Source organism: Megalobrama amblycephala, linkage group LG21, assembly GCF_018812025.1.
Source record: "Megalobrama amblycephala isolate DHTTF-2021 linkage group LG21, ASM1881202v1, whole genome shotgun sequence".
NCBI classification, from domain to species: domain Eukaryota; kingdom Metazoa; phylum Chordata; class Actinopteri; order Cypriniformes; family Xenocyprididae; genus Megalobrama; species Megalobrama amblycephala.
In genome coordinates, this window is record NC_063064.1 from 28,659,254 (window position 1) to 28,673,305 (window position 14,052).

The 14,052-nt window shown below is 34.9% G+C and overlaps 1 protein-coding gene across 10 annotated transcripts in view; it reads left to right on the top strand.

Annotated features, from left to right (window-relative positions):
* The window catches only part of epha8 (eph receptor A8), a 122,980-nt gene that overhangs the window by 87,085 nt on the left and 21,843 nt on the right, over positions 1-14,052 (top strand). For all 10 annotated transcript variants that reach the window (XM_048172357.1, XM_048172361.1, XM_048172358.1 and 7 more), the window contains one exon: positions 13,636-13,791. In XM_048172357.1, the coding sequence (XP_048028314.1) occupies positions 13,636-13,791 (156 nt within the window). The remainder of the gene's footprint in view (positions 1-13,635; positions 13,792-14,052) is intronic.

Genomic DNA, 14,052 nt, shown 5'->3' on the forward strand with positions numbered 1-14,052 from the left:
ACACTTTAAAAAAAATCTGGGTTGTTTCAACCCATGTTTGGGTCAAATATGGACAAACCCAACCATTGGGTTTCAAAAAATTTTGGGTTTGTCCATATTTGACCCAAACATGGGTTGAAACAACCCAGAATTTTTAGAGTGTATTCATCAAACAATTCTGAAAATGTTTCCAGTTTCCAAAAAAGTTTATACTATTTTTGATCAAATAAATGCAGCCTTGGTAAGACTAAAAAACTTTCCTTCAAACATTAAAATATACCCCAAACATTTGAGCAGTTGTGTATATTAATTGTTGCCTTATCGAACTGTACAGCTCGAAATCTTAAAAGTTTAGGGTACTGTTGTATTATATGGATGAACATCTAGTTATATAATAACTACTAGAGAGTTTCTTTTTAGTATTCTTGCGTCATGCAAATGTGACCTGGTCCTGACAGCTGAAATTAAAATTAACATTGAGTATTTTTTATAGATTGCATTACACTGCACCTTTGAAAGTGCATTGCATTTTTTTTTTGCTTAGTTTTTTCTTTGCTGGCAGAGGATGTCTGATGGAACTTGTACTGAAGCCGGAATGTTCACATACCTTCCTAGTCTCCCAACGAGTGCTGAATGTCTGCCGAATTATAGTTAAAATCCAACGTGCAAGTAATAATTTACAGTTTTATTTGAGCCACATTGTATGTCAAATAAAGCAAAACAATTGCAGCCAACAGCACATTGGTAGCCCTGATAACAAAACCAGATACTGCGCCTGTAAATGGAAAGAATGAGGATTTGCGAGAGGGGGCGGAGTGGTAGGGTGGGCGACTAATTAGCCCTTTTTGTGTCTTAGCTGGGCGTGCATTGTGTACAGCATGAGGGTTTTCTGGCCAACATATTACACAGGGATTAAATGAGGAAACAGGGGGCTCCAGTGGACAATATTAAAGCCCCGCACGTAACTATGCCATTGTGGCGATGTTGTTTAATCTGTCAGACCACCACGCAGGCAGGCTGACGGAGGAATAGTGTTGGGGAAAGGGGCTTTTTCCCAATAAAGGAATGAATTTTATCTCTGCTAGACGGAGCTGGACCGTGTCACTCAAAATCACTATTGGCACTTGCATCAGAAATAGTGAAAAACATCCTGTGCAATTACAAGCGGACAAACAAAAGCTACGTTCATTTATTCCATGCAACTGGCATCCATATTTTGTATTATAATAATGTGGGTCTATAGATTCGAATGCATGTGTTTGCCCATTTAATGACACCGGAGGGACGTTGAATGACAGTGTGGTGTTGATAATGAGGGGAAATTATTAAACGCATTATATAATCAGATTTTTAGATTGTGATTTTCTTTCTTGCATGTTCTTTCTCGCAGTTAATTTCACTTGGACGATGCGAAAATCCACGGCTGCCCTCCTGGTTTGCAACTGAAAACCGAACGTCTTATCAGCCTATTTGCATTGCCATTGTTCTCGTGCAACAAACGGGCTGTGTGATAAAATTCCACAAAGCCGCTGCATCGCAGCAACTTCATAAGATAGATCAAGCCTGTGTAAAGACTAAAGAACAAAAAAAAAGCTCGCTCGACTTTTCTCTGGTAATTGGCACGCACAAAACATTTTTTCATTTAGATGGCTCCTTTTTGTCAGCGGCACTGTAAATGCCTCACTCCGCACTCTTCAATTAGACACGCTTAGATAGGTGACAGCAATTCAATCAAACAATTAGCAGCCATTTAATGCTCATTAACAGAGAAGCGTTTGTCTCATTTGATGTGGCTGCACACTATTTCCAAAGAAAAACACTGTTGGATTGTTGGCTTATGCAGATTATTACACAATACCAACATGAACACCTGTTGAACAATGAACTTTTAATCTGTTTTCCCCACCAGAAACTTAATGTGAAAACATTAGTCTTCCTACATGCAAGTCAGTGTTTTACATCTGTTGTGTACTTAACTATTGTAGGAAGGAGGATCTTATTATAACGTTTCCATCCACAGTGCTGCCATTTTGTTTTCGGATGGGACAACAGTTCACCAGTTCTAACGCCATGGCAAAAGTTTGAGTAAAGCATGCTAACTGTTCTGTCATTGGCTGCACAGACGAGCACACTACTTAGAGTCTCGTTAGTTTGGATAGCCTGAAAGTTGACCCTGGCGAGCTCGATTGCTAAAAAAGGAACGTTTCTATCCGAGCGATATTTTGGAAAACAATATTTGACCTTTCATAGCATTCATAAACATTAGCCTGGTGTGTATGGCTCTGTTTGGCAAACAGGTACGCTATGTATATTGGGCATCCATACAGGTTTTGCACAAAAGATTAACATGACGGCACATGCTAGTCGATGAGTTGAATCAACTCCACAGCAACTACATGCATTTATTCACTAACCATTCAGAAACGTCCAGTTTCATTCTAAAAGTTGTAACTTCTTCCTGAGTCTCTCCATCAGTGTCGACTCCGGTTTGAACAATGTAAGGCTGAACAATGTAAAGTTCCGCCCTTTTCTGGAAAGGGGGCTGGAAGCAGCAGCTCATTTGCATTTAAAGGGACATATTCAAAAACTGTGTGTTTTTGCTCACACCCTAATTTTGGCAAATTTGACAAGCTATAATAAATGATCTGTGGGGTATTTTGAGCTGAAACATCTATCTATCTATCTATCTATCTATAGTATCTATCTATACTACCTTGATAAATAAATATTTCACAATTTCAATAATATATCATTATTTATTTACTTTGCTTTTGCTTTACTTTCTTTTTAGTGTTTATTTATGATGTCTCATATCTATCAGGTTTCCTCAAGTCCGTTTCCAATTTTTACAGATATTGTATAATATAGACTGGGGTTGAAAAATGACCACATTGAAAATCTGGAATTTTTGTTTTTTAATTTAAATCTAAAAAAAAAAGAAAGTTTAAGCATTGTTATAAATTAAAAAGATACGAGAGAAAATATAATATGTAAATATAATTATAATCACATAAAAATGTACGCCCTAAAAAAATGCTGGGTTAAAAACAACCCAAGTTGGGTTGAAAATGGACAAACCCAAAGCAATTGTGTTGTTTTAACCCAGTGGTTGGGTTAATTGTTTGCCCAACCTGCTGGGCAGTTTTATTTAACCCAACTATTGTTTAAAAAAGACTATATGTCTGGCTTAAAATGAACCCAAAATAGGTTGGAAATTCAAAATCAGACACATAATTATTGAGGCAACAATGATAATCAAAAGGTGAACATTTATTAATAAGCAATTTAATAAATGTTTGTTGTTTAATTATTATTCATTAAACTTAATAATAAATGTTCATTTATTAAACATATTAATAAATGTTATCTTCCAATATATTGTGGGTTCATTTTAAGCAAACAATACAGTGATTTTTAATCGATAGTTGAGTTAAATAAAACTGTCCAGCAGGTTGGGCAAACATTTAACCCAACTGCTGGGTTAAAACAACCCAATTGTTTGGTTTGTCCATTTTCAACCCAACTTGGTTGTTTTTAACCCAGCATTTTTAGAGTGTAATTTTAAAATATCCAATTGTAATTAAATAATTGTATGTTTGTATGAAGAAAAGTTAATATTAAATTACAAATGAATGTAAAATAAGAGTATTTTCATTAGTGGTCTATACACTTTTGGACTTTGTCCAAAAAAATAAATAAGTAGCCTAATATCATGCCAAAATATAATAAAGGCAGTCTAAATCAACTGAGTGACTAGTTTTGCTAAGCCAATTGCACTAGAAATGGAGATAAATGCTCTTTACGCTCTGTGCCGACTGGGGCGGCATCTAATCATGAACTCGCTTTGCTACATAGCTTACGCTCATCCGTAGTGGCTAAAATTAATGCCAGCCCGTGAAGTTTTTAATATCTGTGCTGAGGTCCCTTCTTCCACCAGGATTTGTTAACGTGGTGCCATGTTTCATTTCTGCCTATTAGTGCATGTGAGAGACATTTAAGAACATAATTAAAGTGGGACGCCCCTGTGGGAGCATTCAGGTAGATTAAACGACTTCATTAGCTTTACGCTACAGCAAGTGTGCGATGTAGCCACCGGACAGAAGCAGTGGTCCGAGATACAGGGCTTCCCTGCTGGGAGTCGACTGTCAAAGATCATACAGCGCATGTAGATGCATCTCGGTAAGAGATGGCTGGCTACACTGGCTGGTTTCTATCTTTTTGAGAACTTTTAAAACCAGTTTGGACTAGTTTAACTGGTTTTATAGTGGCAGTGCTGGGCTGTTCACTAATAAAAAGCTAAGGTGGTTTGCCGGTCTTAGTTGGTCTGATTTAGTAGCTTTGTAGCACTTGTGAGCTGGTCAGTCCAGCAAACCACCTTAGGCTGAGTATTTTCTCTTTAAAACTGCAGTGATCTGAAGACAGTTTCAAAAACACGGTTTGAAATCGCTGGTGTTTCTTATGTCACAAACTACCTTGTAACCAATCACATCAACATGCCGGCGGGCTTTAGCATATCATTAACTATGAAGCGGGGAGTCTCAATAGAAGGTTATCCTGGTATATTTTTCTGTTGATAAGAAAAATCAGGTAGATTTAGCAATATAGCAGGTGTATGATGCATATTACCATGTTATGATGAACTATATGCTTTTCTGCACTAACGTTCTGAGTTGTTCAAAACGTTTCTAAGGATACTGATTTTTCGAAGGCAGCTGTCTGATTCTGAAGAATGGGAACATGGTTAATCAAACGGCTAATAATAGCAACACATTATTAGCCGTTTGATAATATAGTCAAGCAAAAGGCTAATCATATTAATTACCGTTATGTGTCTGACGTTGTAAAAAGCAGAGATGTTCACAAGTCTTTTATCTGGAGTCCGAGTCGAGTCTCAAGTCATTAAAAAAAAAAATAATTTCTCATAATCAAATTCTATTTTTTATCCTAGTTGTATTATATAGACAAAATTATATGATCTTTCTATAATCTGTTTTATTTGAAATTAAGGTCCTATGATGTAAGGGATGATGCACATCCAGTTTATTACTTTATAATTCATTACAATGTACAAAACAGTCGTCATGGCAACACGAGTAGTCATTTTCAATACAGTCGCTTAGTGGACGCAAGATGGCGCCAGTGAGTCACGAGTTGCGTCCCAAATGACGCACTATACACTATGCACTTATACACTATGTACTTGTGCACTATGCACTCATCCATGTAGTGCGTGAATTGTATAAGGTTATCTTGTCATTTAACAACGGAGTACGATCCTCCCTCCCCCTCCACTATGTAATTAAAGCTGCGACAGTTGAGTGCACGAAGTGTCCAACGTTCCACGCTTCTTTTTTTCCGTTAATTTAGTGCATCATCCGGGTATTTAAAGTGCACTGTTTCTTTTTGGAATTTTCTGTGTGAACGCACTACTCGCACTATTTATACTTAAAAACGTCATAGAATAGTGCACAAGTACGCGAATTGGGACGCAACCACGGTTTGTTACAGCAGTTTGTTATACAGCCTCGTTGTTAGTGACGACAGTCATTATCAGAAAATATCAAACTTCGGAATGTTTAAGAATGTCAGTTGAAAACTCTACACATGCTGATTGTGATATGTTAAAATATGAGCTTTAAGTAATAAATGGATTAATATCTCTTTCTATCTCTCACTTATGGACACACATTAATAAATAGAAAAGCTGCAAATAATATGAAAAGATTGCTAAAATGTAGTGATAGGTTTAAAGTCTCAATTTTTTTTTGTTCATATTTTAACAGGCTGGCAATTCAAATAAGCCATGCAGCTACACCACAGTATAATAGCTAGCTGTGTGAGTTGTGACTAACCTTTGTGGATGCAATGTCTCATCAAATTTGATGACGTTGTTCCGGTGTCTTTAATTGTTTTCCCACATTCTGTGCGTCTAGCTGATCTGACATGATGATAAACCCAAACGAAAGAACATATGGCACGATTGCTCCCGTCATGTTGCATGGGACTCCTATTATGACATTTCAGAGATTATGCGCACGGACATACGTAATCAAATTCTATGACAAGAGTCCAATCGTAAGGAAATATATGTGACGCAGATATTATAAAACCATTTAAACACAAATCAAATTCTTTATTTATTATATCAGTAGTTAAGGGTAAAAGACTTGAGTCGTTTTTAAAATATTGAGTCTTTTATGTCGAGTCGAGTCAAGTCTGAAGTCTGTTAAAATGCGAGTCTCTAACTCGAGTGCCCATCGTACCATAGTGCAGCGTTAACCTCAGTAAGTTGACCGAGTGGATCTCTGAGTTCGTGTGAGCGAGTGGAGGCGGGGCTAATTAGCATATTCATAGACCTGCGTATACTAAATGAAGCAAGTAAATGTAAATAGTTACATTCAAACTATTTTAAGGCATGAAGAAATTGTTTTAAACAATTAAATATGTCATTTTGGTGATCAAAGATGAGTTTTAAGGGATAAAATTATTGACTACAGGGGGACTTTAAAGGAAGTTATAATTAATCATTTGAATTCTGTGTAACCTTTTATTAGTTTCTTTTTCCATATCAAGGGGCAGCCGAGCCTATCTGCACAATCACTAGGATCCTCCAAGTCAATAAAGTCACCGTCCGCATTTCTCCTTCTACTGTTCATGACTCTTCAAGGTCGCCCCCAATTTAGACAAGTTGGTCTCCATCTATCAAGCACTTAGAAACAGGCACCACTTTTCTTGAGTAAATTGATCTGATAGCAATTACCCTCCTGCGCTTGGAAAGTTTAAGATGAGATCTTTGGAGGACACAGTCTAACCACAACTACAGACAATAAGATTAAGGGCTAAAATAGAAAACAGAAGCAAAATTGGATGCACGTCCAAACAGACCCACACACACATATATCTATATGTATATTAATGCAAGTATTTGTGAGTAAACTAGATACTAGATTCCCCTGCCCTCGTTAATATCAGATCACAGAGCCACAAACAATTAACTCCTTACGGCCTTCTTATATATCCATTAAAAGCCTCCCTCTGGGATAAACAGACGTTTTTACACATGGCCGGTTTCGAATTAGGCTGCTTTCTTCAGGCCAACACAAGCCATTTTCACAAATTAAGATATGCTTGTGTGTCAAAGGTATATGGTTATTTGTGCATAGGGGGGTTGTGTTTGTGGGCTCTATAACTCATCCACTTCTTCTTCTTTTAGCCTTGGGAACAATTAAAGGAATAGTTCAATGAAAGTTTTTTTCCTTATTTAGCCCTATATTGTCCCAACCCCATATTATTTTCTTTTTTAATCCGTGAAACACAAAAGGTGATGTTATGCAGAATGTCCGTGCTGATATTTTCCATAAAATAGATGGTGATTTATATAAAACCATAAATCCGTTATTCACTGTCAGTGTCTTATTTGTCTAATGTGCAGCAACAAACAGTAGCTGATGGCTATGAAAGCTTGTTTCTGCCATGAAATAAAAAATAAAAAAGGTAATTTCGACTTTTTATCTCACAATTCTGACTTTTTTTCTTGCAATTGCAAGTTTATATCTCTCAAATCTGACCTTTTTTTCTCAGAATTGCGAAATATAAACTCAAAATTGTGAGTTATAATGTCAGAATTGCGAGATATTAACTCACAACTGAGAAAAGTCAGAATTGCGAGTTTATATCATGCAATTCTGACTTTATAACTCGCAATTGTGAATTTATATCTTGCAATTCTGAGAAAAAAAGTCAGAATTGTGAGATAAAAAGTCGCAATTACCTTTTTTATTTTCTATTATGGTTTTCAAACTTGTGACATCATGATTGGTCACATGACATGCAGAGAACCAATCATATCAAACCTGGCACGACCTACAGTATGTAATGATGCCATTTTTATTTTTTCACTATTTACTTTTGTTTTTTGGAGGGGAAAAAAGCAACTTTGACATTCTCCCTAACATCTAATTTTTTTCACAGAAGAAAGAAATAAAATAATATGTGGTCGGAATAACATGAGGGTGAGTTAATGGATGACAAAATGTTTTTTTGTGTGCACTGTTCCTTTAAATCTACAGAAAAGGCAGTGAATAACATTTAGCAAAAACGCAGACGTTATTATGACTGAATAGCAAGTCTAATATGCAGGTAAATCCTCGTATTGTAATGCAAAATATGATCCACGCTGTTTGAAATCAAAGACCTGTCTATTTAATGACTATCAAAAGGTCATGTCTGTGTTCGCTGTTATTGTACTCTTGGTTCAGCTTGAATTTCATGCATGAATTGGCATTTTGATAGTCAGAGCCGAAGCTTGAAGGCCCAAACATTTGCGAGCAATTCATCTTCTCCCCTTCTTATCCGTCCCTATTTATTTCTTTATTTATTTTTACCCTCTGGTTGTTCGATCTTGAGACTCGTTCCCATGTGGTTTGAGGGCATTAGGTCTTATCGTGACCGTGCGGCTTCGGGATCTGGACGGTGCCAGTCATGCTCGGTATCGCTGCTGCTGCTGCTGGGATTTTTGCCTGGGGATGGATTGGCCAGCTCCAAATGTCACTAACCTTGATTAATGTCACCCCTAAAAGTGCTGTTGTGGAAAAAAAAAAAAAAAATTGCAGAAGCTTTTGCTTTATGATTTGAGAGAAATAATACAGAAGGTGACGGACTGGTGCAACCTGTTGAAAATCTTTGCTTTTTGATAATTAAAAAGAGAGTGTGCATCACAATGCAAAGCTTCCATCTCAGTCCACCCAGAAGGAAACTAAGCTACAAAAAAAAGAAATCACCTTCATAGTAAAAGCTCCAGAGAGAATTGATTTTTAATGATAACATACAGGCAGTTCTTGAGTTGAGCATGAGGTGATGTGCCTCAAAGGAGTATTTCTTGCCTTAGATATGTGATGCAATGAATTAGATTTATGGCTGAAGATTTATGGCTTAAGTTTTTAAAATAAATTATGTTTTTGCATGAATATGTACTATATCGTTCAAAGTTTGGGGTCAGTAAGATGTTTTTTTTTTTTAATGTTTTATCAAGCAAGGATGCATTAAATTGATCAAAAGTGACAGTAAAGACATGTATAATGTAACAAAATATTTATATTTCACATAAATACTTTTAAGCTGCACAACACTGATAATCATATGTTTCCTGAGTATCAAATCAGCATGATTTCTAAAGGATCATGTGACACTGAAAAATGGAGTAATGATGCAGCTTTGCATCACAGGAATAAATTACATTTTTTAAATGTTTTAAAATAGAAAACAATATTTATATTTCACAATATTAGTGTTTTTACTGTATTTTTGGTCAAATAAATGCAGCCTTGGTAAGCATAAGCGGTTTCTTAGAAACTCAATAAACTTGATGAAAGACATTTATAATTTTAATCAGTGTTTATAGACAGAGATTTAGAGATGGCATACTAAGGACTAAGGAGAAAATTAATGGGAAAAACACAAAAAGTGGGCAGTCACTGGTGTACTCTGACATTAGTCATTAGCTCATTAACATATTACCGCCCACTTTTAAATGTTTACGCCTACTCAGTATTTAGTTATCCAATCATAACAGAGGTCATTTAGATAATTCTAAGGTACAGTAGCAGAAACACTGTTTAATTAGTCAAAATAGGATTAGAAACTACATTAGGACTGTTTTTGGTGCAATAAACTTTGACTAACATGGACCATGGAATGGACCTAAAATAATGGTGCATTCAAGTCCTCCTGTTTTTTTCCACCACTTTTCACATTGACACGTCCCCCAAATCATAAACTCAGGACTTAAAGAAAATCCAGAGCTTCCCACTCGTATTTACGACTTTGTGGGGGTGTTCATGTGCGTAAATACAATCTTTCCAACATGATATGAATGCACCATAACAATGCACTTTTGTTAGGCCATTTAGGGATTTAGCCATTATGTCATGTTAAAATACCAAAGCAGAAATGTTTGCATTGTATGTTAGAGGCTGAATGGGAACATCTGTTCAGTTTTTATGACTCTCACGGGAAACAATCATTACAGTAACAGTACAGGCCTTCATTCGCCTTCAAAATGGTACACCGCTGTACTGTGTGTGTGGCTGGTGCAAATTTAGAGCAGGACAGCGCGTACCAGGCGAATGACACACTAACGTGAGTGTGCTGGATGCGTCCGGAACCTGAGCAATCAGTAACCCCTTCAGTGGAGAGGGGGGACGTTTACAGCACGTGTGTTTGGAGGAGCTGTGATGGAGTGCCCCATTTCCAGCTATGATTTCACTGACAGAATCATACATCACTCAGACAATCCTCCAGCTCATTAGCAGCTGTTGTTCGGCTCCCATAAGAGTTCTGAAGGTGTTTGTCAGTATGAAGAGTGTTTCCGTGTGCATTTTTGTGAGTACTGCTATATACTCATAATGACTCCCTTATAATAACAGTTTGTCCAAATGAAACTTCTGGCACTTCTCACTCTAATGGTGCTGCTTTTGTGTTCCAGAAAGCCATGAGCGTGAGTACTGTATATGATGACACAGTTTTCCTTTTAGGTGAACTATTTTAAAGATCATAAGGTCGAACATCTGACCCGTTAACACTACATTTGAAAAAAATGACAATTTCTGATTATTTTCAGAAACATAATATTTAGGATAAAACCACATGCATTAAATATTTGGTTTAAATTTGAATAAGTTTATTTTAAAACATATATATTATTATTATTTTAAAATAATTATGAAAATAAGTAAACAGCTATTTCAAAGTTTTATGCAATTTTGACTAAAAAATGAATTTTTTTCGGTTAAATAAATTTGCATTGTGCTTCGTTGGTGTAACTGTGGGCATAGCAAATTCATATTATATTATATTATATTATATTATATTATATTATATTATATTATATTATATTATATTATATTATATTAACAATTAATTTAAATATTATTAAAAAATAATCAGGATATTAAGTCATTTTTATTATTTAGTTTTTTTTATGCAAAATGCATTCAATGCACTCCAACTATTTACAAGTTTTCAATTATTATATTATATTATATTATATTATATTGTATTATATTAACAAGTAAATTAAATATTATTAAAACATAATCAGGATAGTAAGTCATTTTTATTATTTAGTTTTTTATGCAAAATGCATTAAATGCACTCCAACTATCATATTTTATTTTATTTTATTTTATTAACAATTAAATTAAATATTATTAAAAAGTAATCAGGATAGTAAGTCATTTTTATTATTTAGTTTTTTCAATGCACTCCAACTATTAAATTATATTATATATTATATTATATTATATTATATTATATTATATTATATTATATTATATTATATTATATTATATTATATTATATTATATTATATTATATTATATTAATAATTTTTAAAAAATGATTAAAAAATAATCAGGATAGTAATTTTTATTATTTAGTATTTTAGCCAAATTTTTATTTCTGTTGGTAAATTAACAATGCTCTCCAACTATTTACAAGTTTTCAATTATTATATTATATTATATTATATTATATTATATTATATTATATTATATTATATTAACAATTAAATTAAATATTATTAAAAAATAATCAGGATAGTAAGTCATTTTTATTATTTAGTTTTATTATTTAGTTTGCATTCAAAATGCATTCAATGCACTCCAAGTATTTTATTTTATTTTATTTTATTTTATTTTATTTTATTTTATTTTATTTTATTTTATTTTATTTTATTTTATTTTATTTTATTTTATTTTATTTTATTTATTATGATTTTTCTCATCTTAAAATAAGTAATCCAAAAAAATCTTTATCAATCTTATGATGATTTCATGTTGAATTTTTATTTATGAAATGTGGAATTACTCCAACATGGCTTGCTACACTTACCATGGATAGACACCCATTCATGATTAATTAGTTGAGTGTATGAGGTTACACTATGGTAAATAAAAACATTTCATTTGTGCCGATGCTTGAATCCCCTTGGTGAATCACAACACCTTGCATAGTCTGGTCATGAAAAACACCTGGATATTCTTTCAACCATATTTACTTAACTATCTGCACAGAGTAAAAATCAAGGTCAGCATACAATGGCTGTAAATATTCATTAAAATTCATTGTAATGCAAATGTGGCTGCAAGGAGAGCGGCGCTCTGACAGGTGCTGACAAACCAAACAGTGTGCCAATGTGAAAATAAAACAGAAGAACAACTCAACCCTAATGTAGTGTATGTAAACACCCCCGGATAAAGAGCACCGGAGTCTCTATCTTCTCACCCTCATGCTTTTTTTTTTTTTTTTTAACTCTTATCAGCTTTGAAAAGAGACTTACTAAGTAGAAAGAGTCATAAAAAAAAAAAATTCAGCCCAAACGGAAAAGGTCACCAAAGTTCATCATGATTAACTTATGTCTGTCGGTGTGTATGTTGAATGTGTGCTTCTGATTGTGTTGCCAGGGGTAGTCTGTCAAAAACTTCAAAGCGTATAGACGTCACTATGAGTGTACGGCCCCAATGTTTATCGTGACCTGCTTTTCAACTCAGGAGCTTTTCAAAAAAACATCAAGGGAGCGAAGGATTAATCGGATCAAGCCAAAAGAGAAAACAGACAAGGATAAATACTGCAAGAAGGAATACTTTTTGGACTCCCTGGGGTTTCTGTCGGTGGAGATAAAGATCTTGTTATCACTCTATGTTAATTCTCAATTCTTTTTTTCTTCCCTGAAGCTCAGATTCCTCACCCATGTACTTGTTGTCCTTACTTGAACATTCTTTTTGCAAACTCTGAACCGCTACACTTGAGAGTGAGTTTCGCACTACTTGTTCTCAACCTGTTGCATTTCAGTTTGTTCAAATAATGTTCAATAAAAATGGCATGTATTTCTGAGTAAAACAGGATATTCAGTGAGAAAGCGCGTAAGACTTTATTTTATCCACAGGGAATTGATTGTGATTTGGAAAATGTACCAATGATGAACAGGAACATGGATTAAAAAAGTTAATAGTTAATTTTGATTTCATGACTTTAAAGGGGTCCTTGATTATGATTTCACTTTTTTAACTTTAGTTAGTGTGTAATGTTGCTGTTTGAACATAAACAACGTCTGCAAAGTTACGACGCTCAAAGTTCAATGCAAAAGGAGATATTTTCTTTTAAATAATTCGCTTTTTAAGGACTACAACAAACAGCTGGTCGGGACTACAATGAGCTTCTTCCTGGGTTAGTGACATCACAAACCCTAAAATTTACATAAACCCCGCCCCCGAGAACACGCAACAAAGGGGGTGAGGCCATGTTGGGCTGCTTTAGAGAAGAGGAAGAGTTGTTTAGTAGAGTGTTGTTGTCATGCCGTCATTTTACACCGAACGAGGGTCAATTCAATGCTGGATTTGCACAAAAAGTTAACATGATGCCAAACGGTGTGTTTTTTTTCTCACACCCAAATAGGGGCAAATTTGACAAGCTATAATAAATGATCTGTGGGGTATTTTAAGCTGAAACTTCACAGACACATTCTGGGGACCCCATTACATCTTGTGAAAAGGGGCATAACAGGTCCCCTTTAAAACACTTTTATGAACATCTAAGTGGTAAAGAAGCAGTTTGAGTTGAACATAATAGTTCAACTCTGTTTTTTGTATTTCCTGTTAGCATGTGAGGTGGGTTTCTACAAGCCAGTGGCAGGAGATCAGCTCTGTGGCAAATGTCCCCTCCACAGTCACTCTGAGACTCGAGCGGCTCTAACCTGCCCGTGTGATGCCAACTTCTATCGTTCCTCTACGGATCCACCGGCTTCTCCCTGCACAAGTGAGTTTTCATGTTTACATATCATCAAATCAAAATGTTTTCTATTTTTGATACAATAGCCCAGAAAAGTATTTGAAAACACATTATAATGTCTGAATGTGTCAATGCATAAGATAGAAATGATCAAATGAAGTGTCATTTCAAATGCTGCAGGATCTTCCCTCTTCACTAACTTCATAATTTTGAAGTCTGTCTTATAATCAGCTGGTGTTTTGGTGATTTTTAGTGGATGTATGATGTCAGTTGGACAAGTTCTCCTCA